The 17,367-nt window shown below is 34.6% G+C and overlaps 1 protein-coding gene, 1 long non-coding RNA gene, 1 other non-coding gene and 1 pseudogene across 12 annotated transcripts in view; 3 read left to right on the top strand and 1 right to left on the bottom strand.

The window, feature by feature from the left end:
* Positions 1-17,367, top strand: part of LOC145297819 (ceramide glucosyltransferase-like) — a 393,652-nt gene that overhangs the window by 240,548 nt on the left and 135,737 nt on the right. For 2 of the 10 annotated variants that reach the window (XM_080144136.1, XM_080144140.1), the window contains exon 1: positions 10,750-10,988. The exons of 5 other annotated variants lie outside the window; for them this stretch is intronic. In XM_080144136.1, the coding sequence (XP_080000262.1) occupies positions 10,896-10,988 (93 nt within the window). In that variant the 5' untranslated portion in view covers positions 10,750-10,895. Of the gene's footprint in view, positions 1-10,218; positions 10,989-17,367 lie in introns of those variants that run through there. 3 more of the 10 variants (XM_080144137.1, XM_080144130.1, XM_080144133.1) reach the window with 3 other exon arrangements.
* LOC145297820 (uncharacterized) overlaps positions 1,911-17,367 on the bottom strand; it is a 237,296-nt gene continuing 221,839 nt past the window's right edge. The window contains exons 4-5 of the long non-coding RNA XR_013870335.1: positions 9,758-9,926; positions 1,911-2,126 (exon numbers count right to left, since the gene is read on the bottom strand). This is a non-coding gene — a long non-coding RNA (uncharacterized LOC145297820). The remainder of the gene's footprint in view (positions 2,127-9,757; positions 9,927-17,367) is intronic.
* On the top strand, positions 5,262-5,334 carry Trnar-acg (transfer RNA arginine (anticodon ACG)). Its single transcript has one exon. It is a non-coding gene; the product is annotated as a tRNA-Arg (tRNA).
* Positions 15,857-15,973, top strand: LOC145301546 (5S ribosomal RNA; annotated as a pseudogene).

Below are 17,367 nucleotides of genomic sequence, written 5' to 3'. Positions count from 1 at the left end.
GAGTTCATAAAACTGAAATAAGGTTCATAAAACTGAAATAGGGTTCATAAAACTGAAATAAGGTTCATAAAACTGAAATAAAGTTCATAAAACTGAAATAAGGTTCATAAAACTGAAATAAGGTTCATAAAACTGAAATAAGGTTCATAAAACTGAAATAGGGTTCATAAAACTGAAATAGAGTTCATAAAACTGAAATAAGGTTCATAAAACTGAAATAAGGTTCATAAAACTGAAATAAGGTTCATAAAACTGAAATAGGGTTCATAAAACTGAAATAGGGTTCATAAAACTGAAATAGGGTTCATAAAACTGAAATAAGGTTCATAAAACTGAAATAGGGTTCATAAAACTGAAATAGAGTTCATAAAACTGAAATAAGGTTCATAAAACTGAAATAAGGTTCATAAAACTGAAATAAGGTTCATAAAACTGAAATAGGGTTCATAAAACTGAAATAAGGTTCATAAAACTGAAATAAGGTTCATAAAACTGAAATAGGGTTCATAAAACTGAAATAAGGTTCATAAAACTGAAATAAGGTTCATAAAACTGAAACAGGGTTCATAAAACTGAAATAGGGTTCATAAAACTGAAATAGGGTTCATAAAACTGAAATAAGGTTCATAAAACTGAAATAAGGTTCATAAAACTGAAATAGGGTTCATAAAACTGAAATAGAGTTCATAAAACTGAAATAAGGTTCATAAAACTGAAATAAGGTTCATAAAACTGAAATAAGGTTCATAAAACTGAAATAGGGTTCATAAAACTGAAATAGGGTTCATAAAACTGAAATAGAGTTCATAAAACTGAAATAAGGTTCATAAAACTGAAATAAGGTTCATAAAACTGAAATAAGGTTCATAAAACTGAAATAAGGTTCATAAAACTGAAATAAGGTTCATAAAACTGAAATAGGGTTCATAAAACTGAAATAAGGTTCATAAAACTGAAATAAGGTTCATAAAACTGAAATAAGGTTCATAAAACTGAAATAGGGTTCATAAAACTGAAATAAGGTTCATAAAACTGAAATAAGGTTCATAAAACTGAAATAGGGTTCATAAAACTGAAATAGGGTTCATAAAACTGAAATAAGGTTCATAAAACTGAAATAGGGTTTAGAAAAAAAAAAATAAACGGAAAAGGGTTCATAGAAAAAATTAAAAAAAAAAAGACGGGCACTGGTAAGATTGAGAATTCTATTTCCCATCCAACCTTTAAAATATTATTTTATGTGATTTTGAATTATAGGGAGAAGTGGTTAAGGTCATATTTTGTCAGTTCATCTCTAGGGGATCGAAAACTGCTGGGATCTATAAAATGGAACTTTTTAATATAAAGGACAGGTAAGGAGATGAAGAGAACTCTTCCTCCATCATCTCCAAACAATAACAAAAATGGTGACCTCCACCCCCACCCCCACGTCTAACTTTCACACTTCAGATGTCCTAATGGAAACTGTAAGATGGAGCGAGGGTGAGGAGGCAAAGAATATGGTTTTTGTTTTGGTAAAAGGGTTTTGAGGTGGAAGGGCGTAGGAAGCTCTCAGATTCTGGTTCTGTTGTGTGGGTTGAGAATTGTGGGTGGTGTGCTGGGTAGTGTCTATTTTTGGCACTGGGGTGATGGCATTGATAAACACAAAGTCCTTACTGCCACATGACCATGACTGATAAAGAACATAGCGTCTCCCCCTCCCCCACCACCACCACCCCCACTCGATTGACATACTTAGATGCTCTTCTTTGAGTCTTATCTCGGATTCCTCCATACTAGCTGTAACTATCCGGTGTTGCCCGGGATGCAATTTAATTTTTATTTCTTTGCATGTATTTTAATTCTAAGGTGGGCAATTTCTACAAGGTGGAACGATAAAAGTGTCGCCCTAAAGAAAACAATACTCCAGGTTTATTTTAAAACTTTTATTGAAAAAATTATTCAGGTAACTTGATTATGTAGTAGAGCTGACATCTATTCAATGTAGCCGCCTTTAGCCTCAATCATCGCCTATATACAGGTCTGGTATTAAGAGCATACTTTTTCGACGAGCACCGACAGGAGCTTGGTGAATGCTTGGTGGATGGTCCTGATCAATCTGGCTTTGATGATGTGGGAGGTCACGTCTGTAACAAAAAAAGATATATATATATCTTTCAACTTAAAATAAGTAAACCTTTTCAGTTGGGTGGACTAAGTAATTAAAAAATATATTGTAGTTAAATGCATTATTATATTGTCAATAACATGACACAACAATAAGAAATGAAAAATTGGCTAGTTCGAATCAATGTTTAATTTGTCAGCTTAAATGCTATTTAGGTTTAACTTCAAAATTTTCACAAGATATCTTTGTATGTCTGTCAATTTTTGGTCTACAGACTTGAAACTTGATATATAGGGGATTCAGATATATAGAACAAATTCGATTTCATGTCTGCATGCACAAATATATATTTATACGTTTAACTGCATTACTATAAATTAAGTACAATATAATAATCAATAGAGAATTGTCTGTGTAATAATGAATATGAAATCTGCATAAATTAAAATATGCTTCAATGCTTGGCCTGTTAATATATATATATATATATATATATATATTTATATATAAATTTTTTTATTACATTTTCACCCCAAACAAGGCACATTGCCACTTTGTTGTAGGGGGCTACTATCAGGGACATAAGCATCAGGGGTACTGTGTAGGTAGTTGGGCAGCAAGATGTCGGTTCACGTTAGACTTGAACTTCTGTATGTCAGTACAGTTGGGGAAGCAGGGACCCAGAAGGAAATTCCAAAATCTAGCTGTTCTGGGTAAGAAACTACTGGAGTAGAAGGCTCTCTTACATCTAGAGATCTCTACCATGAAGGAGTGGGATTTAGCTGATTCTCAGGTTTGTCGGGGGTATTTATGCCAAAGGGGCACAAGTGCTTGCAGTTTGTCAGAGCATTCACCGTTAAAGTACTTGTAGAACAGGCAGAGGGATGCAACATTTCATTGATGGGACAGAGGCTGAAGTTTAGATGAAAGTTCAGGACCTATCAGGTTGGCGACTCCCTTTTGAACCTTGTCTGGGAGCGAGAGACTAGTGGAAGATGTACCAGCCCAAATATGACAACAATACTCCATACATGGGTGAATGGTGGCCTTACAGAGGTACAGGATACTTTCGGACATTATTAGCTTTCTAGCACAGTAGAGAGAACCCACCTTCTTCGCAGTAGTACTGGCAATACTCTCAATGTAATTGCTCCAACTCATGTTTCCTGTGAGCGTTAGGCCGAGAAGTTTAAAAGATGTACTTTCAGATAAAGAATCATTGGCCATTGCTATTTGTGGTTAAGAAGGTTTCTTGTAATTATTGAAGGAAACAAGTTTAGTCTTGGCAGCATTGAATGTGACCATCCATTTATGTCCCCATTCCACTACAGATTGGAGGTCATCCTCTAGTGTTTCTGCCATTTCTTTAGATATGTGTTCATTTGTTTTCCTGTTGTCCGTTATAGAGTGTGGTGTCGTCAGCATATATACCCATCTCACAGATAATTTTGTCAGGGAGGTCATTTATGAATATTAGGAATAACAGAGGTCCAAAGATAGACCCCTGAGACACTCCCGCATTTATATTATATTGTTTAGATGTACGACCGTCGAAGACAACCTGGATTTTTCTCTTCTCTAAGAAGGATTTAATTATGTTATGTATTCTTCCAGTGATACCGTATGATCCGATTTTCTTGAAGACCCTCATGCCATACCCTGTCAAAAGCCTTAGATATATCAGATATATCTAGAGCTACCACTCTACCCTCCCCTGCTTTGTCCAATGACTGGTATATACGTTCTGAGATTACAGTTAGGATGTCTGCTGTGGAACGGGCTTGCCTAAATCCATATTGTTGGTCAGTCAGAAGTTTAGCATCTGTAAGGTGATGGACTAGAGCTTGGTTAATTATGGTCTCAAATATTTTTGCAAAAAGTGGGAGGAGGCTACTGGGGAGATAATTTAATGGGTCAGTTCTTTCGCCAGAATTCTTGAAAACTGGTACTACAGAAGCAGTTTTCCAGCAGGCAGGAAAGCAAAATGCATTAAGGCATTTGTTGTAAAGTTTGGAGAGAACTGGAGCTACTTCGGCGGCGCACTTTTTTATAGCACAGCCGGGATGCGATCAGGTCCATGTGCTTTTGTATTGTCAAGATTTCTTACGATAGCACCTTTATATACTTCTTTAAATTTTTTTCGTGTATTGATATGTTAAACCCCTTTTTTCTATTTATTCAAAAATAAAATACAACTTTGTTATATATGGATCATGGAATTGCATTCATCGGCAAAAGATCTAGCTAATTTGCATATTCTTTTAAACATTTATTTTAATTAATTCATAATTAGTTTTCTCGGTTTTCTTATGGGATGATCATCTTTAGTTAACTATTACGTGTAATTATATTTATGCAGATATTCTACATGATTTATACTTGCGTAATATTTGCATAAAAAGATTATAGTAAACACAAACCACTTTCTCTATGTATTTATGTATGCATATATATATATACATATATTTGGTTTAAAATATTTTGCCTACCAAACTCCTATCAGTTTCCGGTCTAGAGGCATGAAACTTAATATATAGGGTAATCGAACCCACGCAAGCCATGTATTTGGGTTTTGGTCTGTGAAAATCGGTGCAAAAGTATGAAAATTTAAAAAATGGAATTTGCCAGGTGGAAGTCGAATGACGGCATTATGAATATGCATGCATAATGTAATAGCTATTGATTAATGTATTAATTTTTAACCTTGCAGCAAACATGTCTTCATAGCTCAGGCATTAACATCAAAGGAAAAAATAAACCATAAGCTAAACGTTTTGGTTTTGATTCTTGGTGATGGTGCACGAGTCATTTTTAAAAAAAAACTTTTTAAATCATTATGTTGAGTCCAATATTATCTATACTATTAATAAAATTCTAAATGTTTATTTATGTGTGTGTGTGTGTGTGTGTACCAATAAAACTTTCGAGCCGATGCACCGAATTGAAAAATTCTTTTTTTTCCTGAAACGTGTGAGTCCCTAGAGTGTCCTTATCTATATATGGTTTGTAACGAACAACGCTGAATCACACAAAAAGCCTGAAATAAGGGTTTTGGGGCTGTTTTGTGCAATTGTCGAAAAAGTTTCTTGCATATGTCAACAGAATTTAGCACTGGCTGTATAGAGTTGCAGTAACATCATTTGGTATATGGACAGGACTTGTGGTGCAATGGATAACACGTCTGACTACGGATCAGAAGATTCCAGGTTCAAATCCTGGCAAGTTCGTAATAATTTTCACCATCATTTTATCCAACATTTACTCGTTATCCTTATCCTTAGGGTATTTTTGTTATTTTTTTAGTGATTTTGTTTTGTGCATATGGGAATTTCCCATACTCCGAGTTCACAAGGTAAGCGTTGATGGTAAAACGATGTTGAGTGTACTCGATTTTGTGTTTGATTCGGCGTTGTGTGCCGCTAGTGTGATAAACACAAAACCTGCATTAATCAAAATATCATATTTAAGCTTATATTATGACTGGGCAATGATATATATATAAACTCAAATGACCTTGTAATGGGTATTGTAACCCCACATCTGGTTTACGACCTCCGGTTGCGCATGTGTACATAAACATAAATTCATAACAGCGTAAACAAATAAACACAAATCGCTACTTTTGCAGAATTTGACCTGCGGACCGAAATATTAAAGTTATTATTTAGAAATTATTATTTAACATGGAAAGGGTGGGGATGTTTTGCAACTATTCTGTATTACAACTATACTGTCACAATTTTCTTACAAATAAATCAACTTTGATCCGTTGACAACCATAAGAACAATTTACAACAGCGATTTTCCCCACCACCTTCTTTTTTTTTTTAAATTTATTCTCCTTAAAAACATTTATACATTTTCTTGTACACTACCAACATAAATAAATAACCCCGAAAATATGTTTTTTTTTTATTTGCGTTACAAATAAATAATCAACGCAACAATAAAACGTATTGTTTTACTGTGTACATTTTCAGTGTCCTAATTTTTTTTCGTGTTTTAATTATCCAAATAAACAATTGTTAATACTTTCTGCTTTTTTTTTTTTTTTTTACATCGTTCATTTCTGTATTACGTTTAAGTTATTTTAACGCAATTTTCTTACAAATAAATCTACTTTAACCCGTTGACAAACATAAGAATAATTCTCCATTTTTTAATACATTTTTCTTAAAAAACAGTCCTACATTTTCTTCTACACTACCAACATAAATAAATAAATCCGAAAATACGATTTTTTTAAATTACGTTACAAATAAATAATCAACGCGACACTAAAACATATTGCGTTTAAGTTATCTAAATAAACAATTGTTAATGCTTTCTGCATATTTTTACATTTGTTCATTTTATTTTCATTAAAAAGCCATGGGGAGAGTGTTTTTAATTATTTACTTTCAACTAACAATTTCATATAAAAAAAAATATCAAAATTTGAATTTAACTTAAAATTCAATGAATGTAATGTTTTTTTTTTTTTTCAAAAATGAACAATTCTAAACAGAACGACTCATAGAAATCTATGTATATTCTTTTTTCATTTTAATATACTTTCATAGAAATGTTTCTGTTATGTCAAAAAAACTATTTTCTTTACGTCACAAGTGTCACGCTCATACATTAATTCCATAGCTATTATAACATACTGACCCAATGGGTCATGGGTAGTCTAGTATATATATATATATATATATATATATAAAGGTGGGAGTTCGTTCTCCATGGACTCGAAAATGGCTACATTAAAGAAGCTTTATCACTGCACAAGCAGAAGGGCCCGGCACATAAAATCAACAGTGAAATGCAGACATTTTATTGTGGACTAAAGAACTGAAGCTTCCTTCCAACTCATCATGGTGAGTCCCTGATTAGAGCAGACAATCGATTTGATTGACAAATGGCCGATTTCACCAACAATAAAAATATTGGCAGTGTGAAACCTTTGTTAATCCTTATTCAGTCCAAAGCAAGGATGGGTTTCCCTCCTTGTGTGTATGTATGTGTGTGTGTGTGTGTATATATATATATATATATATATATATATATATATATATATATATATATACACACACACACAGTCAGGTCATATCATATGCTACTGGTACCATGTAACCCAGTACTACCTGCCTCATGGTCGGGTCACCGGCGACTAAACTGGTTCCCCCACCAAACTTGTTTGGTGAGGAAGGTAGCTAGTCTCCCTAAAGCATTAAAAAGAAAACCTTCCAAAGGGCGAATAAACCCTTTTTCGGGGTCAACGGCCAACTAGCACTGTGTGTGTTTGTGTGTATGTATGTGTGTGTTAGGGTGGAGAGGGCTCCCATAAGCCATGGTGAAGGCAACCTTTCTAGGAGAAGCAAATCTCTGATTTAAAAAAACCATAAAGCGGGAGACCAGTACTCGCGTTAAGCTGGTCTGCAGTTTAACTTGTTGCTGGCTATCTTGCTCTTGCTCTTTGCTGGATCTCAACATTTTGAACCGAGAGAGAGACTTAACTATCGTACAAAGCTAAAAATCTGTAACATCATCTGTATATAGATACTCTCTCAGGGACTTGTCTATAAAAATGGTTCTGTGGCGATGGAAGTAATTTTTGGGCTCATGGACTTTTGGGCTCATGGAGATATATATATATATATATATATATATATATAATTTCATTCCGGACTCTACTTTTGTGTAAGTAGCATCACCTAAAGAGGTCTCTAGTTATTTGTAACTGGCTGACTGAAACATGTTAATGAATGTGTAGCGACATATGAATGTAAAACAAATAAAAAGTATATTTTACCCTGCTTTGGTATTGAGCACTCTTATATTAACTTTGTTAAAAATTCATTGGTTGTTTCATTCACCTCTGGAAAATATTAACCTGCAATTGTATATATACTAGCTGTTCAGCCCAGCTTTGCTCGGGCCCTATAACTTTATGTGCATATGTATATATATATATATATATATATATATATATATATATATATATTAAAAAGTTTGACACATGTCCAGGTAACCTACATCTAAAATTTCAAATATTTAGACCCAAAATTGGCAGAGGAGTTTGGTGGAGTCTGCAAAGGTCAACTCTTTCAACCATGACTTCTTGGCAGCCAAATTTTCGCTCAAAAACTGATTAAAAAGCTTGCTGCATGTCTGAATGTTTAGACAAAAAAATGTGCTAGAGACCGCAAAGGTCAACTCTTTTGACCTTTGACTCCTTGTTAGCCAAATTTTCATACAAAAAATGATTAAAAAGAAACCTTGCTCTATGTCTGAATACACTTTATGTAAAATTTCAAATGTTTAGACCAAAAATTGTGTCAAAGGTCAAATTTTTTCAAACTTTGACCCTAATTTTTACCCCTCAATATTTATTGTTTTTGGCTCAAATCAAGTTAAAAAGTTTGATCCATGTCCAAAGAACCTACATCTAAAATTTAAAATGTTTAGACCCAAAATAGGCGGAGGAGTTTGGTAGAGTTGTCAAATATCAAATCATTGAACTTTGACAGCCAAATTTCTGGCCGAAAACTGATTAAAAAGATTTTTCTAAATCTCAATACCCTTTTATGTCAAATCTTGAGTCTGTAGACTGAAAATTGACAGAGTATTTTGGTAAGGAAATGTACACAAACACACTTTCACTTTTTATAGATATACTAGCAGATCCGCCCGGCTTTGCTCGGCCCCTATGTCCTGTTCATAACTTTATGTGCATATGTATATATTAAAAAGTGTGAATATGTACGGTAATGCCTTTCTATATAATAGATTTCCTTAACTACTATAGAGAAAAGGTGGTAGAGGTCGCAGGCGTCAAATATTTTTGAACTTTGATCCAATTTTGAGCCCTTAACATTTATTGTTTTGGGCTCAAATTAAATTAAAATGTTTGACCCATGTCCAAGTAATCTACATCTAAAATTTTAAGTGTTTAGACCAAACATTGGCAGAGAAGTTTGGTAGAGTTTTCAAAGGTCAAATCGTCAAAATTTGACCCTTTGACAGCCGAAAACCGATTAAAAAGGTTTTTCCAAATCTCAATACCCCTTATGTCAAATCTCGATGCCCCGCCTTACGATGCTATTGATAATATTATTTGATTATATATTGTACTGTATTTTGCTACTAATTTTTAATGCTGTATCCCGGGGTTCTATTACATATAAATAAATATTTTATTTGAAGTTTTTCTGAACGTAAATACAGGTTGCAGAAGTTCGAATCCTGCTGATGACTCGGTATTTTTCTCTAGTCTTTAATTTTCAGTGACAATGCATTTAATCCATAAAAATCATAACTTTCTGTTAAATGCAATAATTTTACGAAAAAAAAAGGTGCTATTAAATTATATAAAATTGTGAGATTTAAAAAGTTGAACCTAAGTAGCATTTAAGCTGACAAATCAAATAGCCAGGTTTTGTCATCTTTGTATTATGTTATTCGTTACAAACTACTTTCAAAAGTAAAGCCTCCTATTATTCTAAAAACGTTAAAGAGCTACGAAGACGGGAGTGGTACCATTAAAACAGCGACCTTTTGTGCTCTACAATTTAGTTTTCACCACGATTCTTAATGCACTTTTGCCAGCCTCTTTTGGGGTCGTAAAAGTCAGAAGCGCACTTTGTCGCCACTCTGAAATTGACAAACCTATTATCACCTCAACTGCATCGATTTCGTAAACGTTCAACAGGCGCCGATAAGTTTTGATCGGTTCAATTTTTTTCTGCACATAGGAATTCAATGGCGTCCGTATCTCTGCTTCTGACACACGTCTATGATAGGAGTTGGTTTCTTAGAGTCCCACATTGTCATTATTCTGCAACAGAAACACGAAACTTTCAGGTCATGAATGCATAAATTCAGTAATCAAAATAATACGTTTGATCAATTTGGGCGGAATAAAAAATAGGATACATTACGTACCTTGCATAAAAAATAAATAAAAATCACTTTATGACAGGGAAGAAGGAGAAGAAAAAAAAAGGAAAATCAGCAAGGGAAATAAATAGTATATTTTAGTTGAAGATTATAAAAGGAGTTGTCGCCCTTACAATTAAAATTTAAGTTATTTATACTTTTTAAAGGTGTAGCTGCAGTGTTTACGCGCCACAGTTTGTTATTTTTCTTCCTTGCAAACAGTCGCAGTAAATTATTTGTTGCTGTCAACGATTTTATTTAAATTTCGACAATGTGTAAATAAGAGAATGTTATAAAAAAAATGACTATTTTTATTTGTTTTTTTTTTGTTTTTTTTTTGTTTTTTTTTTGTAATCTTTTTAAATTATCAGTTTTATAGATATTCTTGCAATTTGTTTTATAAACAATGGCGCGAGTTCTTTTGTGTCGGCTTCAACGAAACATCTCACCTGACTAATATTCTCTCTCTCTCTCTCTCTCTCTCTCTCTCTCTCTCTCTCTCTCTCTCTCTCTCTCCTTTCTTGTTTTTTTTTACTCCTCCTCCTCCTCCTCCTCCTCCGCTTATATCACGATAAAAAAATAGGTTAACAATACAAATATTCAATAGTCCCCACCCCACGTCTTTTTCTTTTCATGTGACCCCCTTCCCCTGCCCACTCCCGCTCTGTTGTGGTGCGGTCATTACCTCTTTCTTCTTCCTCCTCTTCAATTCAACGCATCCGACCGACGTAAACTTGTCGTGGTCGTCGTCGTAAATGGGTTTGCGCACCCAACCATTGCTTTCTGATCCGCTAGTTTTCGTTTTCGTTGATGGCAAACAAAAGGCGAAACTTTCATTTGTCATTGCGTGACGGATAGCAAACGAGAAATGATGGCTTTGCTTATCAAATCATCCGTGGAGCATTTCCGCGTGCTTTCCTATTCCGGAAAATCGTGCGTCTTGTTTGAGACAATCTCCAAGGTAAGACGTGACTTTTACCTGTTGCTGATCGACTTGCATGGTTGTTTGGTTGCGATAATGGCGATTTAGAAAGTCCGTACTTCAACATTAAAAATTATATGCGATGCGAAATCATAAATGCATTTTAAGGTGCTTGTTAACATAGAGTCGACCGATCGATTTTTTATTTTTTTTTAAATATGTAGTTTTAAGCAAAAACAACAGCAGTTAATTGTTACGTGGAAAATAGTAATATATCCAAAAGTCATGAAAATTTATTGAGCAGAAAAAAAACTGCTTTTGTGTTTTTAATAAAACAAAGTCTTTCGTTATGGTCTAAAACAGTACGTCGGCCATTAAAGTGTCGAAAAGAGAGATAACTATTGTCCCCCTGTATTAGAATTCTTCAAAATGTCCATATCTAGGGGAAAATGCCATTTTCTCTGTTTTTTTCCGTAAAAATCACTTTCTACTTGATAAATTTTCGTAAGTTTTGGATATATTACTATTTTCGACTTAATAATTAAGTACGTAATGTTGTTTTTTGTTTTTTGCTTAAAACGATATATTTTAAAAAAAATCAATCTGTCGATTCTATCTTAACAAGCACCCCCCCCCTTTTTTTTGCGCTCATGTTTTTATATAGGATGTCCTTTTGATCTTTCTAACTTGAATGGAAATTGTTTTCGGTTCTTAACAAACCAGAAAGCAGAAGTTCATTCTTTAAAACGCGTTTTATTTTTCTAAATTTTGAGATGATGATATTGCGTATATGATTTGCATTATTCAGACTTTTGTTCTTATTTTCATTTTTATTTTCATTTTTTTGGTCGATATAACTTCTGACCTTCATCAGGTGTATCTTGTCGACCTCAGGAATCTGCACGGAATTTCATAAGAGCCCGTGGCATAGTGGATAAAGTATTTGGTCAAATTCAGTTGTAAGCTACACTCTTTGGGAGGTCAAGAGTTCAATCCTCAGTACATTTCAAACTGCATCTCCTCCGAGACGTGAGAATGCAGAGTGATGTGAGGCGGATCAAATGATTACATTTGCTGTGTACCGTTGTTATATATAACTGATAAACATAATTGCTAAGGGATCAAAATTGGAAGTTGGCAGATGTAAGTCAACTTAAAATGCTCCTCTACGCATGCACAAATATACATTTATGTTACACTGCATTAATTTCTAAAGTTTTGATATCCATTTGTCCTGAGATCATTTGGTAGCAAATATCATTGAAGAAATGAATGATTTGGTTTCGATTCCAGTTGATGGCACTCAAGTCATATTTTTTTAATTTTGAAATCACTATTATATATTAGGTACAATATAATAATCTATTGAGGATTTACTCTATAATAATACGAAATCCGCATAAATTATAATATATTTAATTATTTTACGATTAGACAATGCAGGGTGGCATATTAGTGTGTGTGCGTGTTTTAATATGAAAGTTTTTTTTAAAAAATAAACAAGAAAAAAGAAAAAAATCTTTTTTTTTTTTTTTTTTTACACGGTGGTCACCACTTATCAAGGCCCGGGAGCCACTCAGGGATAAGGGTTATTGCAAGTACAGTATGTTAGTGTGGAGATTTAATTAAGTGTTTACTTAAGAGGGCAGTTCATTGGGAATTTGTTAACGTTGGACTTGAAGGCATCCAAGTTGTAGTCAGGTGGGAAGCAGGCAGACGGAACAAAGTTCCACGGGCGTGCAGTTCTAAGAAAGAAGCTTTGTTCATGTAATCTACGTTTTGATTTAGGCACAGATAAAGAGTGGGGGAAATTTTTCACAGTGGATTCAGCTAGACGGGTGTTTTTCGTGAAGGATTGGCGAGGGGGGGGGGCAGAGATTGGAGTTCAGATGAGCACCTGCCATGGAAATAACGATAAAACAAGGATAGGCTCGCAACGTCTCTTCTGTGGGAGAGAGGTTGCAGGGTAGAGAAGAGGGCATCCCCCCACTAAGCCACGAAGTCTATTTTGTACTCTGTCAAGGCAGGATAGGCTGTTTTTAGCAGCTCCTGCCCAGATATGGCAGCAGTATTCCATCCTTGGACGTAATTGTCTTCTTTTTTTTTTTTTCGAGGAACATAAATCTGTTTCTGATGAGTTGTTTAGTGAATTTTCTACCATTCAACGAAACACATGTAAGACAAATAACATAAGTGTGATAGAAATGTGTCTTTGGTTTGATATGTTTACTTTCGCTGTATGTGCGTGCGTGTGTGTGTGTGTGTGTGTGTGTGTATATATATATATATATAATTATTTACACAGCCAAACAACATCGCAGCCCACAAGAGCCATAACAGCCAACGAACCGGAAGTCCAAGACTCGAGTTTCACCCTCAGTTAGGCTCATCAGTCAGACATAAAACAAATGAGGGTAAAACTCGAGTCTTGGACTTCCGGTTCATTGGCTGTCATGGCTCTTGTGGGCTGTGATGTTGTTTGGCTGTGGAAATAATTATATATAATATCTCACATTCTGAAAATTATATATATATATATATATATATATATATATATATATATATATATATACACACACACACATATATGTGTGTACATTTCCCTACCAAACTACTCTGTCAATTTTCAGTCTACAGACTCGAGATTTGACACAAGAGGTATTAAGATTTGAGAAAATTTTTTAATCGGTTTTCAGCCAGAAATTTGACTGTCAAGGGGTCAAAGTTCAACGATTTGACCTTTGAAAACTCTATCAAACTCCTCTGCTAATTTTGGGTCTAAACACTTGAAATTTTAGATATAGGTTCCTTGGACATGGGTCAAACTTTTTAATATATACATATGCACATAAAGTTATGAACAGTGCATAGGGCCTGAGCAAAGCCAGGCTGAACTGCTAGTGAATATATATATATATATATATATATATATATATATATATAAATATATATATATATATATATATTTCTTTTGGAATAAATTTTTTATTCCGTTTTATTTCCGTTCAGTTTCCATTTTCACATTAACCTGAGTCAGGCGGCTGTGTGTAAAGAGTGCCTTTAATGTATGTTTGCATGTCTGTATTTGTGTATGACCCTTATCTAAGGCAATCATGACTAATTAAAATTCTTGTGTATAAATTCATAATCTTGTTTTTGTAATGACTAGCAAAAAAAAAAAAAAAAAAAAAACTTGCCTAAACAACATTTTTGATGTAGCTCTCCTTCCAGGGGTTCGTTGGGGCTTTATTTTAGTGTCATAATTAATATTCATAATGTTATTACGTGCTGCATCCCAAGGACTATTCATAAACTCAATCATGTGCTGCAAAGTTTAAAACACAAACTATAATATAATATAACCCTCTTCTCCCAAGGGCCGGGCCGCATCCGTCGTTATCCTGGTTCCCGGAGCATACTTGTGACGTACTTCTGGCCGTGTTCGTCGCTCCCAGCTCACAGGACCATAGATGCAACCCAGTAGGGATACATTCTTACTTGTCTAGTGGTGGGTGGACCCCTCAAGGGTGATCAGACTCTCACTGGTCGCAGGAAAATATCTTCTGCTGCTCAAGGCACGCGAAATGTGCATGACCCTAAGTTCGTGTGGCAACATCGTCGATTTCGGACGTCACTCTGGCTTCGTGCTGGATCCAGTCTGTCTCTTTCATCATCTTTGAAACTTTGATCGTTTCTTGGTAGGAAATTATTTCAAACTTGACTGCTGACTAAGCACTTTTCATTTGCTATTGTTGTAGCATGTTATTGGCAATTACTTCACTAAAACCGAATATATAAATAGTGGGGCAGATTGCTGAAACAGTCTTTCACTTGGAGACACAAGCACCAAAATTGAAATTTGTCAGGTTTGCTTCTGCAGCCATCTTGAATTTTCTGATGGCTAACGTTCTTTTCTTAAAATATATGTTCTGAACGCCATTTTTGCCAATTTTGGTGATTGTATCACTAAGTGAAAGATTCTTATGGAATATCGAGATAACCTGCCCCACTAAAAAGGCTCTAGTTTCTCTATTATATATTGAACGAGGAATAATTTCAAGTTAAAAATCGAGTGTCGCTTTTAGATAAACTCGACATCAGGTCAAATTCATTTAGTTTTGCATTAGCTCCTTCACATGCATTTGAAGCATATTTTTTTTTTAAATTTTGCATGCATAATACGTAAGTGATTTTAAATAGAAATGATTCTATTAATAATTAATAAAAATAATATAAAACTATTTTATCATTTTTTCGCCTTCTTTTCTGGTCTCGACCTTTAAAAATTACCCTGTATGCTACTAAGTACCGACTTTTCTATGCGATAGCAAGACTGCGTAACGTAAACATTAGAATCGTATTCACTGCAGTTTCCGAGGATTTTCATTTCACGAAGCAAAAAAAAAATAAAAATAAAAGCAAACAAAACTAGGGGCCTCAAATGATTGGGTTTTTTATAGACCGTTCTTTTATGGGTCTTAAAAATAGTTTTTAAGGGGTCAAAAATGGATCCAAATTGAAAAAAAAATCGTTATACATTTTCTAAATTCATCTCAGTTAATTTTTAATCAGTTCATATGCGTGTCACGTTGGTGCAGTGGTAACGTCACCAGCTTTGAATGCTACAGTTTTAATTTCGGTTTCAATTCTAGCTGATGGCACCCAAATGCTTTTTTTTTTTTTACTTTTGAAATAACGACTCTATGATAATGTATACGGAATCTGGACAAATTAAAATATCATAATTAAGCGTATCTTACAACCAGGCGAAGCCGGGTGACCTCCCACTAGTTTCTTTATAAAACATTTTAAATAACCATCTTAAAGTAAGAATCAGCAAAGGGGAATAACTCATTTTGAATTGAAGAATATGATTGTTGTACACCTTTGATTCAAAATTATAAAAAGTATACGGCATGATCATGTTGACACACCGGTTCTCGTTAGATCACCAAAGTTAAGTAACGTTGAGTCTGGTCAGTACCAGATGGGTGACCATTTGGGAATACCAGGTGTTGTATGTAGAACAACTGGAGATTTCTCTCTGAGATTTAAAAAAAAACAAAAAAAAAATAACATTGTACTCTTTCCAGGATATACATGTGATTAGGAACTGCTTGTGAATTTAAAAGTTCCTAGACTCTTCCACCTTCAGAGTAAGTCGTCGACTCAACTTGCTCAAGATAAATGTGCTAGGTTTGGCTAAAAGAATGTGCAAATAAAAATTTTAAATAAAAATGATTTTGTTGCAATCTGAGCAACGTGGGGATAGGTATGAGGTTGTTTTATGTAATTGAAATGTCTCGTGACTGAATGGAGTTGATGTGACAAAAGAGAATGCGAACGTTATTCAGGAAGGTGTATACATCAAATATATATATTTGTACGATTGTTGATGAGGAGAAAAAAAGAACGTCATGTGGTTGAAAATTGTTGTCATGAGGAAGTGTAGGAGGAAGGGCTTAAATGCCTTTTTTTTTTTTCTTTTTTTTTCTTTTTTGATGAAAATGTGCGGATCCTCTTAATAACTGACTGGACATATCTTATCATATCAGGTTCCTATGGGTTTTGTGTGTTTTTATTAGACTTGTATGAATTTTTCCGGAATCATCAGATGCATCAGGCGATGTCTTTCCCCTCCCCCCCCCTCTTCCATCGTGTCGTTCGAAGCATTTCCTAGGTTATCTGAAGTAACTTCACAAATCGTTTGCTTGAATGCATAGCGTAGCATTAACTGCTCTTGAAATAACGCGGCATATTTGATATAAAAATAATTGCAGACCCTATATCTAAAATCAAGGATTTTTTTTTTTTTAACAAATAGCAGGAATGATGCAAGTCGTGACTTTTTTTTTTTTTTTTTACACAGTGATCACCACTTATCAAGGCCCGGAAGCCACTCAGGGATAAGGGTTATTGCAAGTACATTACGTTAGTGTGGAGATTTGATGAAGTGTTTACTTAAGGGGGCGGTTCATTAGGAATTTGTTAACATTAGACTTGAAGACATCCAAGTTGTAGTCAGGTGGGAAGCAGGCAGACGGAACAGAATTCCACAGGCGTGCTTTGTTCATGGAATCCACGTTTTGATTTAGGCACAGATAAAGAGTGGGGGAAATTTTTCACAGTGGATTCAGCTAGACGGGTGTTTTTCGTGAAAGATTGGCGAGGGGGGACCAGAGATTGGAGTTTAGACGAGCACCTGCCATGGAAATAACGATAAAACAAGGATAGGCTCGCAACGTCTCTTCTGTGGGAGAGAGGTTGCAGGGTAGAAAAAAGGGTATCCCCCAATAAGCCACGAAGTCTATTTTGTACTCTGTCAAGGCATGATAGGCTGTTTTTTGCAGCTCCTGCCCAGATATGGCAACAGTATTCCATCCTTGGACGTACTTGGCTTTTATATAGATAGAGAATT

Source organism: Euprymna scolopes, chromosome 18 (genome assembly GCF_053919585.1).
Source record: "Euprymna scolopes isolate OS-2025 chromosome 18, ASM5391958v1, whole genome shotgun sequence".
Classification (NCBI taxonomy): Eukaryota; Metazoa; Mollusca; class Cephalopoda; order Sepiida; family Sepiolidae; genus Euprymna; species Euprymna scolopes.
Note: the sequence above shows the minus strand (reverse complement) of the source record. Positions and strands in the feature narration are given on the sequence as shown.